Source organism: Cavia porcellus, unplaced genomic scaffold (genome assembly GCF_034190915.1).
Source record: "Cavia porcellus strain 051 isolate PalLab524CR breed Dunkin Hartley unplaced genomic scaffold, mCavPor4.1 scaffold_9, whole genome shotgun sequence".
NCBI lineage: Eukaryota > Metazoa > Chordata > Mammalia > Rodentia > Caviidae > Cavia > Cavia porcellus.
In genome coordinates, this window is record NW_026947492.1 from 40399710 (window position 1) to 40425425 (window position 25716).

The following is a 25716-nucleotide window of genomic DNA, read 5'->3' on the forward strand; positions in this document are numbered from 1 at the left end:
TTTTCTCCTAGAAGCAACAGGTCTTGATTCCCCACCAAAATGAAAAGGGAGAGGGCCTAACAGTTCCATTATCCAAATTGTAAAGTTTGCTTAATGTGCTTTCCCCATGATGATTACACTCAATAGTCCTGGAAATTTCCACTCCAGAAACCACCTTCCCATTCGCTGTAGAAAATTAAGCTCAATCTTTTGCCAGGGTCTGAGAGTGGCAATTTAACTGGCTTTCTGAGGAAGAGTGGTGACTTGGGATTCCATGTTTCTTAGACAGGCTTTCAACAAATCATTCTCATTTAAACAGCCACTTCCAGAGGTCCCCAGTGCCATGACATCCTAGACAAAATTGCGTTGCTTCTTGGCTTTTGTTCCTGCCCATCCAGGATGTGATAAATCACATCAGGGTCTGATAAACCAGTTTATGCTTCTCCATATGCTTTCCAGCTTACAAGTTTTGCCACTACCTTGTCTCTGTTACCACTTTTTATCTTGGCATGCTTATTTCTTAAAACACAAATCCTGTTACTGTTACTTAGTGAGGCTTTGGAAAGTAGTAAAAAAACGACTGGTGACTGATTGCTGATTCGTATCTTTATTGCTTTTTGTTTTCCCAAATGTGTCTCTTGATACTTCCTTATACAAACTCTTGGCTGTATTCAAATAGTCCACTCACAGACTCTGTCTTCCTTCCTTCCTTCCATGCTTCCTTCTTTCCTTCTGTAACTTCTTCTCCATCCTCCTTTTAAATTAGAAACCCTAGGGGCTGGGGATTTAGCTCAGCAGCATAAGCACCTGCCTTGCAAATAGAGGGTCATGAGTTAGATCCCCGGTACCGATAAAAAGTTAAAAGTTAAAAAAAAAGTTAAAAAATGTATAAACCCTGCCTTCCAGACCAGCGTGGGGCTTTGCTATGTAAGGAATCTTTCTCTACCAGTCCTAGACTTCAGTGAGGATCTTGTTTTCTGTTCTCTGTACTATGGGCACCACTATTTGCCTGAACCATTTACTTGGTACTTAATACAAATTGTTGAGATGGGAGATCTCCAGAATGTGTTTGACTTTAACCACCTCTGGGCACTTACCTAAGATAATAAATCTCTTCCATGAGATGTGTTTGCTTCTTTCTCCCAGACATCTGTCTGACTCTGCCCCCACAAGCTTTAATATTCATTTCTTTATAAGTTTCATAGCACAGAAAAGGTAAAAGAATTGATTTTGCTGTGCTCTTTTTGCCTACAAATGCCAAAATTTTGCCTAGACCAACTATTTAGGAAGATCCAGAAGATGTGTAGTTACAGAATTGATTCATGGCAGGAAGAAGCATCAAGTATAAATAACATAAACCTTGAAGTTAGAATTTGGCCTTTAAATTCAGAAACTTAAGCACCATATTATGGTTCACAATTTATTATGACATAATAAATTGAGCATGGAATTATTTACCTCACTTGAGTCACCTCTATTTACTTTCATCTGTTGGATGGATACTAAGGAAATAATAGTGGTATCTAGTAGCAGTAAGACTGGAGCCAGATATCTTCCATAAGAATACATAGTTGATGATGTAATTACTAATATATCCTTCTTTGAATGGTCAATAAACTATAAATACAATTCTTGAGTAACATGTAAGTCTAGTTATTTGACTTCCCAGAGATTCTGTAAACTACTCAATATTTAAATAACAGTTCTCTTGGCTTAAACTAAATAGAGTGAATTCTATAATATGTAACTAAAAGAACCCTGACCAATGTATTTCCCCTTCCTATTCCTCACATTCAACCACCATGCATTCTAATGGATTCTCCTGTTTGGTTCATTTTTACTTTTCAATTTTAGAAACTATGACCACTCAAACTATATAGATTTCCTTCTCCTACCTCAGTAATATAGACTACCTTTCTCTGTTTTTAATACAACTACATCAAACTTTTTAGTTAAATTAAATGCCTGAGTTTTTACCATGTAGAATTAGTCACTACTGGTTCTTGTACTGTGATTACATTATCACTCATGTATAAATATTTAACCTGTAGCTGAGAATTGTTTTTCTTTCATTGTTGCTTTGTTTTGTTTTTTTCCTGGGGGGGGGATGCTTTTGTTTGGTTGGTTGGGATTTTCTTTGGTACTGGAAATTGAACTCATGACCTCGCGCTTCAGGGTAGGCGCTTACGCCCCTGAGCTAAACCCCCAGCCCTCCATTGGTTTTGTTTTATATATTAATTCATTCCCAGAAATTTAAATCTTCTAAATGCATAAAACACACCAAATACTAAAGCAGGTTTCCCATCTCAGAAACGCTTTTCCTGGAGCTTGGTCGAATTTGGAGTGGTTGCACAGCCCACATGCCGGCATACTTATATCATAATCCAGAGTATTACTTTTCCCTATTTTGTTAGATCACTTAGGCCCCTCCATCTCAGTCTCTTTCCTGTTTACTCATTTGTGTTGGAGTACCTTTAAAAGCTTCATTAGAAGATTAAGGAACTCGCAGAATCTCCAAAAGGACCAAAGAACAGGGTTTGAAGACTGTTCAGTCAGTAGCTATAGCCAACTTAGCTAACCAAATACATGGAGGTGCCTTCTCACCAAAGGCATATTCTACCAGAATCTCTGCCACTCCTACCCCGGAAAGGTCGGTCTCCTACCACCCTCTTTCAAGGCAGATCCTTTGCAAAATCTACACCCTTGAATCTCTTCAGCTGAAGTTTTTCATGGAAATGTCTGATTAGAAGAGCCTCCTGGGTCATAATCTATATTTAGGACATACCTATGCCTTTTAGTAATAGATGCTGGAAAACTTGAGTTGTGGCTTCAACTTTAGCACAGTAGGCATCATAATATGAAGTATTCTCAGATATAAAAAGGAAATTTTAAAGTTATCGAGTGGTTACAAATATCATAACTGTTTAGCAGACTTTGCCCATCTGAAAATGTCCTTTTCTACTCTCAAAATCATCTTTTTCTTTCAGAATTGTAGATACTCCTTTATTGAATTCTATCTTCTCAAAATCCAAAACCAATCTGTTTTCTGATCTTTCTTAGACCATCTGTTTTAATTCTCTGGACACTTTTAGGGTATTACTTTGATGCTCACTTTGAAAGATTTCATTAAGATATAACTGGTAAATTTGTCTTGTCAACTATTGTGCCTTCCATTATAGAAGCCAATGTCTTCCTTGCTGTGAAATTGGTTTATATTTTTAAATGGCTTTGCTCTCTCTCATACATAAATATTCAAACCTTTTGACTGGTCTTTGAAATATATTTTTCTCTTATTTTCTAGCATTTTTTTTTCTGTTATTTGCCAAGCCTCTTAGCAATTATTTTTAATTTTCAGCAATTATTGTTCTCTGAATATTCCTTTTATTGAGGATTGTAAAAATGTTTTCCATGGTTGTTTTTCTCTTCCCTCTCTAGGAGTATTAATTATAGTTATGCTTGATTCGCTTTTAAGAACTAGGACCTAAAGAGTTGGATTTGCTATGCATAATAATAAGCTTCACAGGGAGTACTTTATTAAGGATCTAGTCATTTCCTTTGGGGATAGAGATACCTGTCAGTATCTGAAGCTCAGAATCTAATTAGGACTAAGTTTAGACATTTATCTAGTTTGAAACTAGGGCCCAGAAATTTATGACATCTGAGTTTTGTTCTAAATAAGTATTAAAAATAGAGAAATTAGAATCTATAATGAAAACCTTCATTCCAACCAGTGAGAATTGAGACCTTTATATTTCATATTTGCTTCAAGTAGTTTTTTGAACAACTTTATTGAGATATAATTTACATAACACAAAATTCATCCATTTTAAGTGTACACTTGGTTTTCAGTATACTTACAAAGCTGTGCATGCATCACCACAACCTAATTTTAGAATGTTTCCATCACTCCAAAAAGGAACTTTGTTCCCATTCAGTCACAGCCCCCACACTCAGGCAAACACTAATCTCACTTTCTACCTTGATCAACTTGCCTACTCTTGATAATCATATAAAGTACAGTATTTTATGTCTGGCTGCTTTCAGCATTTTTTTTTGAAGCTCACCTATGTTGCAAAATGTATCAGTATTGTTTCTTTTTATTGCCAAATAATATTATATGGTTGTAAGGCTACTTAATAATTTTGGATATTGTTACTTGTACTTTTGGTATTGTTTGTAAGAAATTAGTGCCAAACATAAGATCATGGAGATTTTCCTGTTCTTTTTCCTAAGGTTTTTATAGTTTTAGCTTATATTTAAGCTAAACATATTCATTCATCAGTTGATGCACACTTAAAGTTGCTTTCATTTCTAGGTTATTTTTGAATAATGGTATATGAACATTTGTGTACACATCTATATGTAGATATTGATTACTGGGTTCTACAACAATTCTGCTTTAACATTTTGAGAAATTGCTATTTTTCCAAAGTAACTGCAACATTTTATATTCCTACCATATAATAAGAGTTCCAATTTCTCTGACAGCCTCACCAATACTTGTTATTGTCTTTATTATAGCAATTCTAGTGAGTATGAAGTAGCAACTATTGTGGTTTTGTGATTTATATTTCCTTACTGATGATATTGAGCATCTATCTTTTCACATATTTATTAGCCATTCACTTATCATTCCAGGAAGATTTCTACTCAAAACTTTTGCTCATTTTTTTGGTATGTCTTTGTATTACTGATCTATAAGAAGTGTTTATGTATGCTGGTAACAAGTCCCTTACCAGACGCATGATTTGCATATATGTTCCCAAGTTTTGGGTTTTCTTTTTACTTTCTTAGTCACACCTTTGGAAGTATACAACTTCCAAATGTGATAAAGGTACTTAACAATTTTGGATGTTGTTGCTTGTACTTTTGGTATTGTCTCTAAGAAATTAGTGCCAAATGTAAGATCATGGAGATTTTCCTGTTGTTTTTTGCTAAGGTTTTTATACTTTTAGCTTATATTTAAGTTAATGATCAATTTTGACTTAATTTTTGTGTAGGGATCAAAATTTATTCTTTTGCAAGTGGATATACAGTTGCGTGAGCACCAGTTGTTGAAGATCACTTTTCCCCTACTGAACTGTTTCAAAACTCTGTTGAAAATGAACTCACATAAATGTAAGAGCTTATTTTGGATTATAACATATTGCTTGATACCTATATCTATTCCTATAAGTACCAGTATGGCGATTACCATAGTTCTGCAGCAGTTTTTAAACAAGAAAACGTTAAATTCTCCGTATCGTTTTTTTTTTCAAAATTATTTTCACTGTAATGGGTCTTTTGTCTCCACATGAATTTTAAAATCAACTTTTAATTTCTAAGGGAAGAAAACCACTAAATCTATAGATCAACTTGGGGAGTATTACCTTTTTAATAATATTTAATCTTACCCCATGAACACAAAATATCTTTTCACTTACTTAGTTTTGACTTTTGCTTAACGTTTTGTGGTTTCTAAGGTATGTCTTGCATTTCTTTTATTGTATTTTTTCCTAAATATTTATTAACAATATTGTGAATAGAAATTTTATCAATTTCCTTCATATTATTACTAGTGCAGAGAAATCAATTGATTTTTTTATAAGCTGACTTTGTATCTGAAACCCTGATGAATTTTCTTGCTTCTAGTAGCTTTTTAGTTTCTTAGAATTTTTTATATGTAAGGTCATATTGTCTGTCAACAGAGAGGTTTTCATTCTTTCCTAACAATCCAGATACATTGTTTTCCTTGCCTAATGGTCTAGTTAGAACCTTAGTTTCTTGCTGAATAGAAGTAGCGAGGAAAACATCCTTAAGATCTTGTTTCTGCTTCAAGTACTTTTAAGTAGAAGAAATAAACATCTCAGATAAAGTGATCTTGTTTCTGCTTCAAGTACTTTTAAGTAGAAGAAATAAACATCTCAGATAAAGTAAAAGTTCATTTATACTCCAAATCCCTTCTGCCATTTCCCTCCCCATGTGTAACTACAATCATGAATTTAGTGCCTTTCCATTTCTGAATAGCTTTTCATTTTTGTGTGTATGTATATGTGTGCATATATGTGTACTCAATCACAGCGTACCATGTGTGTCTATTTCTATTTTATATAAATTATTTTATACTATGAAAACATGATCATTTCCTGCAATTTTAAGATTTGACATTAACGGTTTTAAGCCAATTTTATAAATGTTATAATATATTTTCTAGGAATACATTTTATTATTGCGTATCTTTTGGTGGGATTTTACATTATTTCTAGTACATATTATTATAATCACCTGACATGTCTTAGTGCTTATATATGATCATTTAGGTACATCAGATAATTTGGCAATTAACACAGAAACTAAATTCTGTATTTTACTAGGCTATGACAAATTGCTCTACCTACTGGCTAGCCTAAAAAGACCAACCAATAGAGTAGGAGAATTTCTGTTTCTCTGTAACTCCAGATGCACTCAAGGTCAGTTTTTTTGTTTTAAACAGCTTGATTAATCTATCTCCTATCATTATTATTACTATTATTATTAATATCATTAAAGAGTGACCTATTTACCAGTAAAGTCAAATGCTTTTTCATTGATTTACTGACCTTTTCTAGGTTTCCCATGGGTGAATCACCAGTTACATATTTTTATCATTTTTTGTTAGATAGGTTTTTAAAACTTTTGTACTGATTTGTAAGGGCTTTTTAAAAAATGTTTTGGATATGAGGGGCTGGGGATTTAGCTCAGCAGCATAAGCACCTGGCTTGCAAGCAGGCGGTCGTGAGTTCGATCCCCGGTACCGATAATTAAAAAATATATATTTTGGATATTAATTCTATCTCTATTGTATTTTCTTATTCCAGTCCACCACCTCCATTTCAATTGTCAGAAATTTTTTAATTAAATGTAATCAAACTTTTATCATCACTCATTCCTTATGTCCAATTCATGTAACACATTACTCTGAGGTCACAAAAATCCTACCTTCTTGTAAGTAATTTTTTTATTTTCACTTGGTTTCACTCATCTAGAATATTGTGTTGCTGTTAGGAGGCAAGGGCTTTGTTTGTCTGTTCTTTGATTTAGAAGTCCAGTGTCTATTGCCATTTTCCCCCTGGAGTTGGAATCTTCCTCTCATATGTCAAATTAATAATATAACAGATCACCTCCTAAACTCTCCATCAGGCCCAATCACTTATTTTTATACTCTGTGACACCAATATACTCAATTAGTACAATTTTATATTTAGCACTGATAAATTAGGTAAGGGAAGTCTTCATATCTTTGTATCTTTTTCTCAGAAGTAATCTGGCAATTTGGCTAGATTGATAAACTTCAGCACTCATTTTAGAGTCAATCTATCAAGTTCTGTAAAAATCATTTGATTTGAATTAGAACTACATCGAAAGTAAACTTTAAGGAAGATTTCCATACCTCTCCTAGACATTCCCATTCACTAAATAGTGTATTTTCCCCTTTATTCAGATCTTCATATATATACTTCAATACTAGTTTGAACATTCATTCTAGAGTTTTCCATGTAGATTACAATATTTTCTAGAAAAAAACACAAACTATATTTCCTCCTTTTCTACAACTTATACTTACTCTACTTTGGAGGTGGGCAGCAATAGAAGTCCTAAATAACCAGATAAGATTTTTAGTAAAACACTGAATGTTGGCAGAGTTAATGAGAATTATATACTATTTTAGATTTTAACACAAGTGGTTCTAACCTTTAACATTAGGATATATCTTATCACTTATCTAATCGGAGACACTTGAAAGTAAAGGGACACAGGAATGATAGGCATAAACCAGAACACTAATATATCAAACAGTTAAAAAGTAATAGAATATAGAACTCTGTACTCTCAAAATATAGAATATAATTTCTTTCAAGTATTATGAAGTTAGAAAATTAACCATAAAACTGGCTATAAATAAGTTTTAATAAAAGAGTTAAAAGCAGTGACCACAACGAAGTTAGAAAATCATAACAAAATGATTTATAGTCTTACAAAATTAAAAATACATTTAATAAAATGAAACAAAAATTGGGAAACACTTTGATCTAAATGAGAGTAAAAACACTACATTTAAAATCTTATCAGCTAAATCCCCAGCCCCTCATATCCAAAACATTTTTTAAAAAGCCCTTACAAATCAGTACAAAAGTTTTAAAAACCTATCTAACAAAAAATGATAAAAATATAAGATACTAGTGAACAGTATTAAAAGAGAAATATAAAACCTTAAGTAAATATTGAAGAAAAAGAAAATGGCTTAAAAATTAAATCAACTGGGGCTGGGGATTTAGCTTAGCGGCATAAGCACCTGCCTTGCAAGCAGGCAGTCATGAGTTCGATCCCTGGTACTGATAAAAACAAAAAAGACAAAAAAAAAAAAAATTAAATCAACTAAGTATCCACCTGAGGAAATTAAAAAAAACAGCAAAAAAAAGTAGAAGAAAGAAAACAACCAGGCCAAAAATTGATGAAATACCAAAACCAATATAAAATGGAGAATAATAGAAATACCCAAAATTTTTCTTTTAATTCTAATAAGATTGAAAATCTTTGGTAAAAACGATTGAAAAACAAAGTAAAAGACATAAATAATGAATATAAGGAAAGAAAAAGGGACTATCCCTACAGATAACGCAGAAATTTAAAAAAGAAAATATAATATGAACTTTATGTAAACAAAATAAAATAAATACAATAGCAAAATGACACAAAGAAATGGAACATTATATCCATAACCAAAAATGAAACAGAAGCTGTCATCCAACTCTTCCCAGAAAATAAAACTCCAGGCTTAGGTGGCTATACCAGCAAATTTTATCAAACATTCAAGGAAGATGTAGATCCAATCTTTGACAAATTTCCAGAGATCAAAAAAAGAAAGAATAATTCCTAATCCATACTATAATACAAATTATATTGTATAAATAAATCCCCCACAAGGACACTATGAGGAAAACAACAAGCCAATTTCTCTTACAAATACAGATGAAAAATCCTTAAACATTTGAACAAACTAATTCCAAGAATGTATGCATCATGATACAGATGAGTTTATTCCAGTAAAAAAGACAAGCTGCAAATTTTAAAACTTTAAGAAATGATAAGTTAATGTAACAACAGACATTACAATAAATTAAAGGGGAATCTCAAATGCAGGAAAAAAAAATTCGATAAAATCTTTTTTTTCCAGGGGCTGGAGGTTTAGCTCAGCGGCATAAGCACCTGCCTTGCAAGCAGGCAGTCGTGAGTTCGATCCCCGGTACCGATAAAAAGGAAAAAGACAAAAAAAAAAAAAAAAAAAAAAAAAAAATCTTTTTTTTTCAGCAAACTAAAAAACCTTTAAGAATAATAAAGCATATCTACCAAAATCTTCAGCAAAATCACACTTCATAGTAAAAATTTTAAGTTTTCCTTTGCAGTTCAGAGAAAAGAAGAGGCTGCCTGCCTGCAATCAGCATTTTATTTGAAAATCTCTTAAAAGTCCTAGCCAACATAAGGCCAGGAAAAAAGGAGAGGAAAGAAGAAAAATGAAAAGAAACAGTATTATCACTATTTGTAGATATGACTGTATATGTGAAAAAACCCAAAAAGTATCTAAGTAAACCATTTGAAATAATAGGACAGTTTGGCAAGTTCTCTGAATTTAAAATAGCTATATATAAAAATCAATTATATTTCTATACAGTAGAAACACAAAATTTAAGAAAGATGCGATTTACAGTATTGTTAAATATTAAGTAGGACCTAAAACTAAAAACATTTGCAATATTTCTAGAAGCCTGTTATACATACAATATTTAAAGATTACCTAAGTAAATACAAAAGTAGATATATTAGCTGCTAGTGTATTTGGAGAATCAATGTTGTCAAAATGTCTATTTTTCTTAATCTATTCAATGCAATGTTATCCTGATTTAAATACCAAAAGTACTTTTGTGAAACCTGACAAATGGTTCCTAAATTTTATACTAAGGTCCAAAAGATCAGGAATTGCAAATGTATTCATATAAAAGAGGAATGAGGTAAAAAGACTTGTTCAGCCAGATTACAAACCCTGTGCAAAAGAGAATTTCTAGTGGAGCTGTGGAAAGCCTAAGAAACCTTGGGAAGATAATAGCTGAGCAAACTGTGATGTCCTCAAGGTAGGGACATTTTTCAATCAAGAAATGCTATAAATACAAAGGAAAAGATTAATAAGTTTACCCTAAAATGAAAGATTTCTGTATATCAAAATCAGTATCAGGCTGGACAGAAAGCTTAAGCAGTAGAGCATTTGCCTAGCATGCCCATGACCAACACACAAGACAAAAAATCATTTTAAAAATTTTCCAAAAGGAGAAGCCAAGAACTAGGAAATTATACATATAGTACAATAAGTACGGGAGAATCTGTATCCAAGGTATTAAAAAAAATCACAGAAATTCACTAAGATAAAGATAATTTGATAGAAAAGCACCTCACAGAAGAAATCCAAATAGACAACAGCATATGAATTAGTATTGAAGGAAGGAAATAAAAATTAAGTGATTTGGGGGGTTTTTTTGAGAGTGGTTTTTAGTTTGTAGTTCAAGACTGTTCTCAAATGTACGATGATTTTCCCTTCTCAGCCTCTCAAGAGTTGATATTACAAGCATGCATCACTATGCCTGGCTCTTCAATGATGTATCACTACACACAGATACATGAGATGAAAATGAAAAGTTAGAAAAAGTGTGGTAAGATTATAGAACTGGAGAATTCTTATCCTGCTAATGAGATATATAAATATATATGCATATAAATATACATATTTAAGTGTTATATAGTCACACATATATGAATACACACACACACACACACGTTTCTGCGAATGTTTATAGTGGCATTATTTGTAATACCACCATAATGGAATTCTAATTGATAGAATAATATAGTGTGCATTTATACACAATGAAATTCTAAAAGCCTGCCAGATACACATAACATATATTGAGAGAAAAAAGCAAAATACAATGGAGTATATACGATTCATTTATATAAACATTTAAAACTTACTAAGATTCAAAGATCAACAAGGCTAAGTATCATTTAGAAATGTACACATAGGCATTTATTGAAATTTATTTTGGGTCTTTATACTTAATTAGTTTTGGCAAATGTTCAAAGGTCACTGAAAATAATAAAGTTTTCCTATTTTGGTTGTAGGGCTTCATATACATACAAAAATACAATAAGCATTTATACAATACACATATGCACTCATGTAACACATATTATAGCACTGGCATTATTAAGCTGAATCTATGTGAAAAAAATTCCCACCATAATCACAGATTGGTCAGCTTTTTCTTATAATTTTTTTTTTTTTTGCTATATATGTTTCCAACTATGTGGTTATCTATATATATGTCCATGATTGTAATATTTTCTAGCAAATATTTGTGACATAATAAGATACCTATTTTGTACTTATTAATGTTATTCAATATAAAGAATGCTTTGCTAATATTGCTAAAGCTTTGTTTATAACTTGCCTGGCATGTCTTTTTCTATCATTTCATTTTCTGTACTTTAGTTCTTTAACTGCTTTAATGTGTTCATTTTTAATTTTCTTAGTAATAATAGTCTGGCCTGCTAATGAGATAGCTATGTGGTTAGGTTAGTGATGGTTGTTATAATCGTATCAGTAATCTAGAGAATGATATATCCTGTAGAGGTTTTTTCTAAGAGGCCACCTCTCTGGGTCCCAGAGAGTTTTCATTTAAAATCAGCAATTTATTGGTAGAATACAAGTCACTTTATTTCTCTATTTTCTTATATGTCAAAACAGATTAAAGCACTAGCTTCTTGCATTATTAGAAAATACATTTGCAGTTTAACATTTCAATGCAGATCCTATTGTTTATATTACTTTATTTGTAAATGTGATTTCTAACCCATAAGCATTGGTTTTGTTTTGCTATTTTGTATTAAAAGCCTCAAATATTAAGTAAAATTTTTACCTTCTGTGAATTGATACCCATATAAATAAGGGGGTTACTAGAACTGAAGCAACTGGTAAAAATGGCAACAGTGTATTAGAGTTATAACTAGATTGAAGGTATTGAGTAACTTAATTAGGATTTTGATAATATATATAAAGTCAGATCATCACATAATTTTTTTAATTTAGCAATTGTCTCCCAAATAGAAACCATCTCTCGGGATCTTGTCATATCTTCATTTGAAACCAGGATTTCAAAATGTAAGTTAATGTTTTCTCCTTTAAAATATAATAGAGTGCTGGGGATGTAGCTCAGTGGCATAAGTGCCTGCCTGGCAAGTGCAAAGTCATGAGTTTGATCCCCAGTACCAAAAATAAACAAATAAAATATAACAAAGTAAGGCAATAACTTTGTACATCAGAACAGTTTTTCCTGATAAAACTCATTCATGCATCCATCCACCCATTTACTTATTCTTTCATTTGCAACATTGGAAAGAAGTCAAAATATCTTCTACTCTCAAAAATAGGAGAAAGGAAAAAGAAGTGGAAGAGATAAATACAGCTGAAGAAAAAGGGGAATGTGGATATTATTATTACATGCAGAAAGAAAACCATTTAGGAAAATATAAGAGAACTGGCAAGCAGAATTCAGGGTAGATTTTTGCAAACTAGATTTTTGCAGTAATTGATTTAAAATTGTTGTAGTTGTTTGTCTCTTTTGTTGTTTGTCTTTGTTTTCTGTATTTATCTTTAAAACAAAACATATAAAAATTTTTAAAAAATTAAAAATAAAATGGATACAAAAATTTATGAAAGTTTAAAAGATCTTTGCCAACTAGGTTAACTGACAGGATGAATTATAAGTATCAGTAAACTTTTCGACATTTACTTTCTTTTTAAAAAATATTTTCAAACTGCTTAAATCAAAGGTTTTATAATTTCATTTTCATATTGGTACTTTCAGATCATTTAAGTAACCACGGGTTGTGACACAAACCTGTAATCCTATCACTCAGGAGGCTGAGGCAGGATGATCACAGTGAATTCAAACCCAGCCCAAGTTGCATAATGAGAACCCATCTCAAAAAAAAATTAGGTTAAAAATTAAGTAAAACAATTTTAGATTTTTTTCTTATTAATATTTTCAGGCACTTTAGTCAAAAGTTTTAATTTTGTGGACTAATTTATTATAGTACATGGTGTTAATTAAATTATTGGGAGTTTGATTACCGTTGGCAGTCAAAAGATAGTTTAATGGATTGGGGTGACTCACTTGAGTTGATAAAAGACATTTAGAATATAAAACTATTATTGTCTATAATTGTGTCACCTTCTTGCCATTGTTACCTTATTCTTCTATTTCATAGTGCAGCATTCATTCATCCATTCATTCATTCAACAAATACTTACTCAGTACCTATTTTGTGCCAGGCACTGTTCTACATGAAGAGGATACACCAGTGAACAAGAGACAAGGTTCCTGCTTTCCTGGAACTTACGTTCTAATACAGGAAGATAGACAATAATAATAAAAATAATATTAATAATGATAGCTAACATTTATTTACCAAATACTGATGTTGAGACAATTCTAAACACTTTACAGGTATTATTTTACTTAATCCTTACAGTAACAGTATGAGGTATGGACTAGAATTATCCTTGTTTTTGTATAAGGAAACTGAGGGCGTAGAGAGGGAGAATAACTTGTCTACGGTTACATAGCCAGGAAAAGTACTATACTGTAACTTAGAACCAACATAGGCCAGATCGCTCTCTTTCTCTCTCTCAATGCCCTTGCTATGCAGCCTCACAGATCAAAACCAAGCAACAGAAAATATACAGACAGTGTTCGTAGCTGTGAGAAAATAAAATAGGCTGATGTGATGGTATGTGTGGAGGTGCAAATAGAGATGTCAGGGAAAACCCACAAACCCTGTAGTATGCTGAGCTGAGACTTGAAGGATGGCAAAATAGTTATCTTGGATCAGAGACAACAACAAAAAACTAGCACAGGGCCAATGATTTAGCTCAGTGTCCTAAACGCCTGGCAAGCACAAGGTTGGGTTTGATCCCTGGTAACAAGACAAAACAAAATAAAAAACTGACAAAAACCTAGCACAAATTCCTTTAAACAGAAAAAATACCAACTTTACATCTAGAGGTTAGTAAGATTGATTAGAAGTCAAGTCAGGGACAAAGCAGGACCCAGACTCCATTGGACTTCAGGTCACCTTAAGAAATGTGACTATGTGACTATGTGCAGCAGAATATTATCAAGAAATATAACATCATCAAGTTGATGAATTTTGAAAGATGACTTCCACTGCTACATACAAAACTGCAGGACAAAAGAAGCAGAAAGATAAGTGGAAGACGCCTGTGAGTTGGAGGAAGATGGATCTATGAATGACATTTAAGAACTGGCAAGACTTGCAAATAAACAGGATTGCAAAAGTGGAGGAAAAGGAATTTAGGCAGATAATTTGGGGTTTTGGTTTCAGTTACTAGTACGATGGTAAGAGTCCTTTAAGATGTATAAGGAGTAGGAATACCTTTCCTACGAAAAATCTAGATTTACATCTTGAACTTCAAGTGAAGGGGCTTTTTCTACTTTTCTTTTTTAAATTTTACAAAGAAAGAACTTAAGGAGAAAAGTATTTAAATGTTAAATTTTATGGGATCCTGACACATGAAATTAAGTTGAGAAAACCAGATTTTCATTTATTTAACAATTAGTTACTGAGAATCTAAGTCAGGCCCATCTCTATGTGATGATTTATACACCAAGACAAACTAAGCCCTGCCCTCAGAAGGCTTTTTCTAAGGATGGGAGGAGAGCCCCCGCCCCACGCCCTGGCTTTTCCATGCCTCCTTAAAACTTCACATAACGCTTGAGTAGCCATCTTAACTCCATCTCGCGCTCCTGGCAGTTGGGCCCACCGTTCTAAACGTTCAAGGTCGTAAACGTAATATTGACATCTCCCCTCCCAGTAACGCTAAACGCTTTTAATAAAAAAAATTTTTTACAAACAATACGACCACAGCCTTTGCTTTGAAGTCTTAATATTTTTGCAGGAATGGTACCTTTATAAAGATCGTAGCTGCCCCCGTAACATATTTGTTCTTTCTTCAAATCCAATTAAATGAAAACACTAGTCTTTCCGTAGCCCAACTCCCTAGGCTTGCTGGGTCTAGCTCAGGAGAAAGGACGGAAGCAGAAGCCGTTGAATTTAAACAGTTTGTGTAATCCTAGCCGGGGACCTGGTGTCGGCTACCCGGGGCTTTCCATCCACGCAGAACCAGAATGGAGGAGTCTGGGAGGGGGTCGGGAAAGGAAAAGACATTAAGTAATTGGTTCTCCAAGGTATAAAATGATATTTAGGGTCTCTTCTGAGGCACGGATTTCAAACACCCGCCCCCTGGGCTGTTTCGGCCCCGCCCCCTGGTGTCGTCATCCCGACTTCCTCCAGAGCCTTTGCGGATTGGTTGTGGCCTCCGCCTCTGAAAGCAAAAAAAAGAGAGTTTGGGTTCTGCTTCCGGGTTTCGGGTTCAAGTCGTAGACGCAGAGGATTCTGGGATTCAGGAGTTGCAATGGTGTTTGTATGATCTTTGGAGGCTGCTGTTTCATCTTTGAGCCCAAGTGAGCGGCAGGAGGATTGCAGTGTATCATCCTCCTTATACGGGTGGGAATGGAAAGGGCAGCTGGGGTCGATTCCGGGGCGGGTGGCGGAGGCCCCAGAGCGACGGGCTAGTGGGGCGCGTCCGCAGTTTTCAGAGCGGGTGCCGAGGTAGCTGAGCCTCACGCCCTCAGTGGGCCCGGGTCGCTGGCACCGCAGAGGCCGCCCCCTGGAGAAGGGCGGCGAGTTCGTGGGGATTGTCGAGGGCGGGCTCGCGGGGTACCGGAGCGACAATGTCACGGGAGGCGGCTTCGCCCTAACGAGAAAGCCCTGTTTCCCCCTCTGGATACACTCCGTTACCTTTTTGATAATTAAGTGACGTGTGTTAAAAAGAAAGGCAGAAACAATCTTGTTTCTCATACCTAGTCCATTCACCTGTTTTGCCAACAGTATCGGAATTTGGGTAGCTACACGTGCCAGGCAGTTTTTTTGGTTGCTCAAACTAGAAAGTAACCAAGCATGAGTTCCTTATTTTAGGAGTGCGTGGTGGCGCACTCCCGTGATCCTAGCACTCAAGGAGGCTGAGGCAGGAAGTTAGTTGCGAGTTCGAGACCAGCCAGGGCTACAGAGTGATTTGTTACTGTCGTCCCGTACCAGACCTATCTCGTGAGGATTAGCCATATTTCTACAAGTGACAGAAACAAGATAATGGAATTGCTCAAGGCTGCGCAACCAAAACTTCTTCAAAAACAAGAACTCAGTGTTTATGACAGAATATTTCGTTCCTCATAAAAGCTACGTCAGACACCATATTCCTTGTACAGAGCTTTTGTGGAATGCATTTTGAGAGGTTTTTCACAAGGGTAGATGTCAGTGAGTAATACATAAAATGAGAGTGTATAGGAAATAACATCTTTCTTTTCAAAGCGTAAAAAATGACAACAGCAGCCAGGCCAACTTTTGAACCTGCAAGAGGTGGAAGAGGAAAAGGAGAAGGTGATTTGAGCCAACTCTCAAAACAATATTCAAGTAGGGACCTTCCATCTCATACAAAGATAAAATACAGGTAATACTGATTTCCATTTTTTCTTATTCACAAAATAAAACTGTTAAATGGCATGACTATGGTGTATGATCATGGTTGAATTGTATCACTGATTTTCATAGAAATAGAATGCAAATAAAGGGTTTAACAGTAAAATTATGCTCTATGGTTTTTGAAGTGCTACCATACATTCCTCCTAACCAGGGATTTTCACAAATAGATAAAATGATAATTAATGTATTACTTTAGAGAGATTATGAGCACTATAAGCACCAGTTCATGTGAGATAAAAGTCTTTGTAACAAGCTTATGAGTTGAATCAATCTTTAGCCATATTGTAGTACTAGAAACAAATGTGTTATCTTGTCTTCATTCTTGTTTTTTGCTCAAGGGACAAAGTTGCACTCAGTTGATCTTATTGCTATAGCCATGTAATTTTTTTTTTCTTTTGTGGGCTAACATTTTTGTCCTAATTTGTTTCTAATTTAGACAGACTACTCAGGATGCCCCTGAGGAGGTTCGTAATCGGGACTTCAGGAGAGAACTGGAAGAGAGAGAGAGAGCTGCTGCAAGAGAAAAAAATCGGGATCGTCCAACCCGAGGTACACCACCATTCCCAAATGATCCCTCCATAAAACTCTGTTGTTGCTGGTTCTTCTCTCATAGAGCAAATGGGAAGTGTTACTATTTTTGTGAATTCTGATACTGCTGTAACGGTTTCATATGGGCTCTTTGTGCCGATTAAACATTAAGTGCAGTAGTTGTTTCAGTGAGTTTAAGGATGTTTGTTTTCCTTCAGAACACACAACCTCCTCTTCAGTGTCAAAGAAACCTCGGTTAGACCAGATTCCTGCTGCCAACCTTGATGCAGATGACCCTCTAACAGATGTATGTTGTATTTTCTCCTTTGGTTTCTAATAATTTATTATGTTTTTCTGGAGTACCTTTTTTTAATGCTTCTAACTTTTAGAAATGACCCATATTTGTTTTCATATAGTGTTAGTCAAATATATCTAACCTCAACCCTAACCTTTACAGTTCATTTTAAAATAAAAATAATTCAGAAAAAAATAAAAAGTATTATTTTACATTAAGGAGTTAAAGAGCACTTGACAGCTAGGAGTTTGAGTTCTTGACAACCAGATTGGAAGCAATCTAATGTTGATCACTCTTTCTCAAACATTACCTATATTAAGGCCTCCAGGGTTGTGCTAGCATATTTCCTCCAGAGGACTGCTTAAGGCTGGGCTCTGGGATCTGTAAACAGCACCCCTTACCTTTATACCCATGGGCCTTCCCTATTAGATTTGAAGCTCCTTTCAGGATTTCAATGCATGTAGATTTCCCTCTGTGCTTAGGGTAGGAAATAATCAGGTTAAGGATTCACACATGAACTCACATTAAAAATTCAGTGGTGCCTTATAGGTTGTAATTTGAGGTTTTCTACATAACTGGAAAAAAATCTAGATAGTATCTATGCACATATGTCAGCAATTCTAGAGCTAACTGAAAATTACTGGCACTCATTAAGACAGAAATCCAAGTTTTAAGTGAAATCTAATAATTATTCATTTGAAATTATTTAGTACCCTTTTTGTATATCTAATTACCTCATATTGCTAACTTACAGTTGCTATGTAAATTGCATAAATTGTAACTTACATAGTTATGTATTAGCTATGTAAAATTTTTTCTTCTTCTACCATATGTATATACAGTACTTCATCATGAGATATTCCCTTTCTGATTTTAGAATATTTTCATGTGGAAGTTCTTTTTGGCCATGTAAATCTGAAGGCACTTTGTGAAAGGGTGACATGTTAAAATTCAAAGATTTTTTTTTTCTTTTTTGTGGGCTTTATGTTTTTTGGTTCATTGTTGATTTTAATCATTGTATTTGGGTATATTTTTCCAACAAGGAAAGTTTGTTTCTGTCTCAGAGATTTGGCATGTGCAATTTATATGGGGAAAAAGTAAATATGTATTTTTTCTCAAATCTCCTGGATCATCATTATGCCTTTTTTAGGAGGAAGATGAAGATTTTGAAGAGGAGAGTGATGATGATGATACTGCAGCTCTTCTTGCAGAACTGGAAAAAATTAAAAAAGAAAGAGCTGAAGAGCAGGCCAGGAAGGTAAAATCAAAGTGCTAAGTATTTACATTTTCATGTCTTTTCACACATTTTTTTTAACTCCAGAAATACCTTCTTATATTAGGAATTTTCTTCATTGTGTCTGAACATGACAATACCCTATATAGCTATAAATCTGATTATTTTTATGACATCCTAAGTCATTAAGTGTCAGGAAAATCAATGATGGTTAATATATAGTCATGGTCTACAAGATTTTTTTCTGTCTCCTCCCTCAGCAGTAGTTGAAGCAATCTGTGTGTAGGTCTTACATACTCTTGGGCAGGTTACCTAACTACTTTGAGTGCCCCCAGACCCCCCACTGTTACAATGGAAGAAAGGTCTAATTCAGTATCTTTAGAGAAATAAACACATAGATTAAGACATGAAACTGGGAAACAAGCACAGATCTGAGCATTTAAAGTTTATAAACCAGTGTTACAGGAGTCTGGATTTTGTTCTGAAGGTTATAAAGAGCCATTTGATTTCAGTAGAAGATTAATAAGATTACACAGAAAGAATACTATGACAAAAATATGGAAAGTGGATTAGGAAACACTGAAACTTTCAACAATCTTCACATGCGGTTAAGAGAATCTTACCTTACATGATGGGAGATGCAATTGAGAGAAATAAATGCTAATAGAGCAATCATGGAGGTGGAGTTGGCCGCATATGCTGATGGTTTGATTGCAGCAGCAAAAAATAAGTAACTTATTCCATAAGTTAGGAACACAGAGAAACTGGAATAGACATGTTTAAGCAGCAAGAGATGATGAGTTCTGCTTTGAACATGTTGAATTTGACACATGGTAAGATATTCAAGTAGAGATACCTCCCCCTGGTTTCAGCTAGAGGAGCACAGCTTTTCCTGTGGACTTTGGTATAAGATTTTATTTGAGCCAAGAATTACTCCATTTTTTAAAAAGAAAGCCTTCGAAGAAACACACTGACAGAGAATAATGCTCAGAATCTAAGGAAATACAGTTCACGTGAGTCAGAAGCATCAAGGAAGAATTCAGAAAGAAGTAGAATATGAGATATACTTCTAGGACTGTTGAATTCAGATTGGAAGAAAAATGAAAGTAAAGAATCAAGAACATCGAAAGTACCTTTTGCTTGCCACTAGAGGGCTGGCATTCCACGTTTTTCTGTGTGCCTATCCTCTGTGCACAGAGAGATGAGAAATTTGAATAATTGATTGTGGTTGACCTTGGGGGAGGATAAACATTTCAGACAGAGACCTGGCGATTAAAGGAATTTCATCTGGTCTCTATATGTGTTGGTATTGGTGTGATCTTGGTCTTTTGTCCTGTTTGTCTTTCCATCAGCTGTTACTTTGATGTGTCCCACAACAGTATTTTCATGCTGTAGCCTGTGTCAGGTCAGCACACTTTCTGTAGTAAAGGGTTATCTGATAAATATTTTAAGGTGGATAGTGATACAGCATCTGCTGCAGCTACTGAGCTCTGCTGTTAGAACACAAAAGGAGCTGTAGAAAAATATATAAATGAGTAGGTGTGGCTGTGTTCCAGAAAAATCTTTTATTTTCAAAAAAAGAGGAAGAGTTGTTTAGATTTGACCCATGGGCTAGCCAACCATTGGTCTGTGTGCCTGGTATGAGAATAATGGGAGGTGTAGATACCTTTTTCTGATAGTGCTGTGTGTAGTAATCAGGTGACTCTAAAGGGATTAGTACTCCAAGCATTAAAAAGTCCAGCGCCGATGTGTTACATACAGTTTGAACACAACTTTGCCTGTTTTTGTAGCATCTCAAAAAAAAATTTGTATCTTAAGTATAGTATAATTTGTTAAGTAATGTATATACTTTTATAAAAGCTGTGCTTTTATTTGAAGCATAATTACTGATTTTTGCATAAATTTTGAGCAGCATGACCTAAAGAAATTTCCCTTTTTGTTTTCCTATAAATTGCATTTTCTCACTTCCCAGTTTTCTGGATAAAAATGAAATGCATCGTTCGCAGTCTTGGGCAAGTTGCCTAACTACTTTGAATGCCCCTAGTCTCCCATTTATAGAAGATCTAATTCAGTATCTTTGGGGAAATAGACACATAGATTAAGACATGAAACTGGAAGACTATCACAGATCTGAGCATTTAAAGTTGATAAACCAGTGTTACAGGAGTTTGGATTTTGTTCTGAAGGTATGACCGATGATTTATAGCAGTAAGTCATAAAAAAATGAATATATGTTGAGTAAATTAATAGAAGATCATGTTAATGGAATGTCATCTTTTCTGTGGTACTTTGATGTTAGTAGTTGCTTCTTAGTTAATAATTTGTCATTAAAATCTTACGATACAAGTTTTGAAATTCAAAAGAAAGTTGTTTTGATCAGTTTGTGTATAGTTCTTTAAAAATTGAGGTACTAGCTTTGCTAAATGTTTTTGATGTTTAATGTGTTCTTAAATTATAAATATAAAGTACTATGTTTATTGATATACTCTTAAATATTAAGATGATTTTGTATTTACCTCAGAAGAAAACAGATTTAGATGTGCACCTCAGTTTTCCAGAGTCAGAGATTAATTACTTACTGTATAGTAGCAGCATGAAATATTTATAATAATGCCAAACATTCTCATATATTCATCTTTTTCTTTTTAGTGAACTAACGTAAGAACATGTCCTAGAATTAATGTAAGTGAGTTTGCTTTTTTTTTTCTATCAATGTCAGGAACAAGAACAAAAAGCTGAAGAAGAAAGGATTCGTATGGAAAACATTCTTAGTGGAAACCCTCTGCTTAATCTCACTGGGCCATCTCAGCCTCAGGCCAACTTCAAAGTTAAAAGAAGGTAGTATAAGTAATAGGTTGGATTTATATATAGATATTATGAATTGGATACCTCCTGCATTATGTTAAGCTTCTAAAACTCCGCTTCCTCTGACATTCTTCTATATCTGATTTTTGAGAAAATAGAAAAATGAAAAAAAACTCATTTCCAGTAGATATTTATAGTAGCTAACTATATACTGAGTAATATAAATTCTAGGAGTAAGTTATAAGCTGAGTCCTTAACCCTGTAAACTTTATTTATTGTGTGCATGTGTCACTAGTTGGGAAGACCACCACTCACATTGAAATACTGCAGGGATTCAGGAGACTTGGCATATGCTTGTATTCATGGCCAGCATAGTAAAGATGCACAGCCATGTCACCTAGTGCTTACATTGATGCTTTAGGATACATAGGCAGGTCATAAGGGGGAAAGATACAAACTGGAGTGGGAAGAATCCACATGCAGGCTTCCCCATGCTTTTTCTTTCCCCCAAGAGTTAGGGAACAAAAATGAAACAATGTTTCCAAAAAGGGAACAATGTTCCCTGCACAGTGTTTCTGCCCTGGGAAGCCCAAGAGAGACTGCCCGCTTGAGGTTTTCCTTGGGAGCTAGTTACAGAGGCAACTTTTGCTTACCACATACTAAAATCCAGACTCCTGAAAGGGAGATAAGTGTTGAACATAAAATACATTGTGAATGCACGTTATGTATAGTGACGGTAAGATATACCTGAAGTGCAGGTTTCTGAATGCCAGCCAAGGCCTAGCCTTACAAGCAGGTCTAAGGACAGCGATCTTCAGTGTGTATGTTAACAATTTTCTGTACTGCAGATATGTGTGGAGAAGTAAGTAAAAGCGAAAGAGGGATAGATGAACAGTAAATCTTTTACATGGTACTTCAATGGTGATATGTAGACAAAAGCTTATTAGAAATGCTGAATGGCAAAAAGATTGGTTATTATATTACATAAGAAACCCCATTAGCTTAACTTTTAAACTGTTTGCATTCAGTTGTGCCTTGGTTCACAAACTCAATTCTCACCACAATTCTGATCACAAACCAAACTGGACAAGAACCGAATCAAATTTCCTCACAAGATCAACATTGAACCTAATCATTGAATATGATTCAGCTCTCATCCGCTGGTTTTGTGACCAGAATTGTGGGAAGAATCCAGCATATGAACTGAAGTATCACTGTATTTCTTACAGCCCATCATGAGTGACATGGTACCTCTAACTACTTGCATATGTATCACCTTCTAGCCTTGTCCCGTTTTTTTTTTTTTTTGTCAACATAGCAACCTGACCCTTCATGAACTATAAAATCTCAACAACTCCTTATTCTAAACCTTTATGGCTTCTTAATTTATTCCCAGTAAAAATGCAATCCTTACAATAATTTATAAAACTATAAAAATCTACCCATTCATGCGGAAGCAACAGTATACTCAAAGGAGGGTTTGTTGCAAGATGACAGATCAGGGTCTAAGGTGTTTAGCCTGAGCAGCTGAAAAGCTGGCTATAGGGGGAAATGTAGCCTGAGGTTGGACATGGAGAAGGTTTAGAACATGGTAGAGGTTGGGCTGTTATATAGAGCTGTCTTGGGTAAATAGCTTATTTACTCATAGCAGATGTGTTTCTGCAGTTATTGCAAGCTGGAGATAATACATTTGGGAGTTGTCAGCTTGTAGAAATGTTGAGAGCTTCAGCATTGAGTAGTATCACTTGGGGAATGAGTGTAACTAGAAAGAAGAGTGCTGAGCCTGCCATTATGTTTAGAGTTTGGATAAATGACTGATTATTGATACCTGAAACAGTGTCTAGTACACAGTAGGTACTTAGTAAATTGCTGTTTGAATGGAGTAAATGAAACAGCTGAGAAGGATCAGCCAGTGGATAAGATGTAAATAAGAACAAGAAGAGATTGGCATCTCAGAAACCAAGCAGACAAAGTACATTTCAAGAGGAAAGGGGTTGTCATCTAGGTCAGGTATTGATGTCAGAATAAGTAAAATGAGTATTGAGATTTAACAAACAGAAGAAAACTTTCGGTGTGGGAGGAGGGACAAGCCTGTTGGGAGTAAGTTTGAGAACAGATATAGAAAAAACTAGTGGTTAGATATTTGTAAGCAGTATAACTTTATTCTGCATTTTTTGGGTACAAATAAAAATATATTCCAGTTATACATCTGCTAATGTTTGTACACTGCATTAGTGACAACTTAAATATTGTTGAAAAATACCTATATTCTTTGCATATTTCGCATGTGCAACTACTTCTGGCAAAAATACATGGATATCCGAACACATTAGATGGTTTTGAATTTGAATTAGATAGATAGATAGATAGATAGATACGTACATACATACATATTTACAGAGTTAGGTGTTTGTGAAAATATGGAAACCTGTGTTTGTGTGCTAGGTAATACTCTGAGATCTAGCATATGGGCCTTATTATATTCTAATAGTTTGTTCTCTTTTTGTTCCTTTGTAATGTGAATATTACAATATTACAGTGGATGACTACTGAATGTTAACGGATAGGCGAATACATTAACTCTTCAGAATCACCTAATATAAACTACACTAAGTGACCAGTTATTATAATTTAATGGTGTTTATACTAATTATACTACTCTTAGGTATTACCTGTGTTTTAGACCTGAAAATACCAGTTCTACTTTAATCAACATATATAAATATATATTTAATCAATATATTTCAGCTTTATAACAGAATTTCTTTTACCAGAGCAGCAACAGCAGTGTTTGGTGTGTGCTTAATAAGAATTGTCAGGGGCTGGGGATTTAGCTCAGCGGCATAAGCGCCTTCCTTGCAAGCAGATAGTCGTGAGTTCGATCCCCGGTACTGATAAAAAGGAAAAAACAACAACAACAACAAAAAAAGAATTGTCCCTCCTGCAGTAGAAAAGCAAGATTCTGTATTAAAGATCAATTTGTTCTTTGGCTGTATCTTGTAAAAACACAGATGAACACCTTTCTGTGATAACGGGCTTGCAATGCACACAGTATTCCTGTCCTCTGATATAAACATGAAGGCCTTTTCTTCTTTTCTTTCAGGTGGGATGATGATGTTGTCTTTAAGAACTGTGCAAAAGGTGTAGATGATCAGAAGAAAGACAAAAGATTTGTAAATGATACACTGAGATCTGAATTTCACAAAAAGTTTATGGAGAAATATATTAAGTAGTACAGTTTTATGTGCTTAAATGCTGTAAAATGTTGAGGATTGATTTTGTTGTTTATTCTTTCCCACCATCTAAATAGTGTATAGGCTTCCCTAATTTTAAGCTATAAAATACCTTGACCTTTGATGATGCATTGTGATAATGGCATGGGAATGGGTTTAACAGTTTCCATTCCCTGAATGTTTCCAGTCACGTTTTGTTTTTAATATTGGCAAAGGAAATGTGCTTGCAATAAATATTTGTAATCTAAACAACTAAGTCTGTGTATCCAACTTTTTCTTGTAATTTATGCAGCATGTAAAATGGGGCACAATCTTTCTTTCCAAAAGAAAAATTACCTTTGTGTGTTGTAGTTATTTAATGCAGTATATTTTCCCCTTTATTTCTCTTACATTGTTTTAAGATCAGCTAATTCGTAATATTTTCATTATGTGTTTTGTACAAGTACAAAAAGAAGCTAAAAGGATCTCATTTTGAGCCACATATTGTAGAGAAATGTCATCCGCGAGTACATAGGCATCTGTCTAGGAGAGTATTGGGTCTCTCACTTCGGCAGGCACTCTTGTTTTGTTATTTGTCCTGGGACAGGAGCTTTGCAACACTCCTAAGAAAGCAAATGGCAGTCACTGGTGTTCTAGGTGCTGAAATGCAGTGTTTCTCCACATTGACACCGTATTGGACACAAAAGCTGAGGAAAGTTTCAGATGAATACATAAACCTTTAGAAACAGGATTTGTTTGTCATTTTGCATATCTGTAGGAAATGGGAGGGAGAAACACATCTGGGCTCTGTTGGGTAATGAAGCTTTCCTAAATTTGGGCTGTGGTTTACAGGAGCCACTTTTATAGAAATTGGACCCTAGACCGGGGTATGGTAAGCTGTAATCCCAGCTACTCAAGAGGTTGAGTCAGAAAAGTGGTGAGGCCACCTCGGACAACTTAGCCAGACTCATTCTCAA

General features: G+C 34.6%; 1 protein-coding gene and 1 long non-coding RNA gene across 3 annotated transcripts; one reads left to right on the forward strand and one right to left on the reverse strand.

Moving 5' to 3' along the window:
* Positions 1-563: 563 nt before the first annotated feature.
* On the reverse strand, positions 564-15378 carry LOC134477669 (uncharacterized). The gene is made up of 2 exons (XR_010049774.1): positions 15035-15378; positions 564-13449 (listed from the first exon to the last, which is right to left on the reverse strand). It is a non-coding gene; the product is annotated as an uncharacterized LOC134477669 (long non-coding RNA).
* Positions 15379-15445: 67 nt separating this feature from the next.
* Cwc15 (CWC15 spliceosome associated protein homolog) lies at positions 15446-25012 on the forward strand. 2 transcript variants are annotated; one of them, XM_005003161.4, is made up of 7 exons: positions 15446-15590; positions 16495-16633; positions 17102-17214; positions 17412-17500; positions 18639-18746; positions 21442-21560; positions 24631-25012. In XM_005003161.4, exons 2-7 carry the CDS (start codon positions 16503-16505, stop codon positions 24758-24760), a joined length of 690 nt encoding a protein of 229 aa, XP_005003218.1. In that variant the 5' UTR covers positions 15446-15590; positions 16495-16502; the 3' UTR covers positions 24761-25012. The 2 variants fall into 2 exon arrangements, with proteins under 2 accessions (XP_005003218.1, XP_003468647.1); XM_003468599.5 differs by having other exon boundaries at positions 15480-15633.
* The last annotated feature ends 704 nt before the right edge of the window (positions 25013-25716 follow it).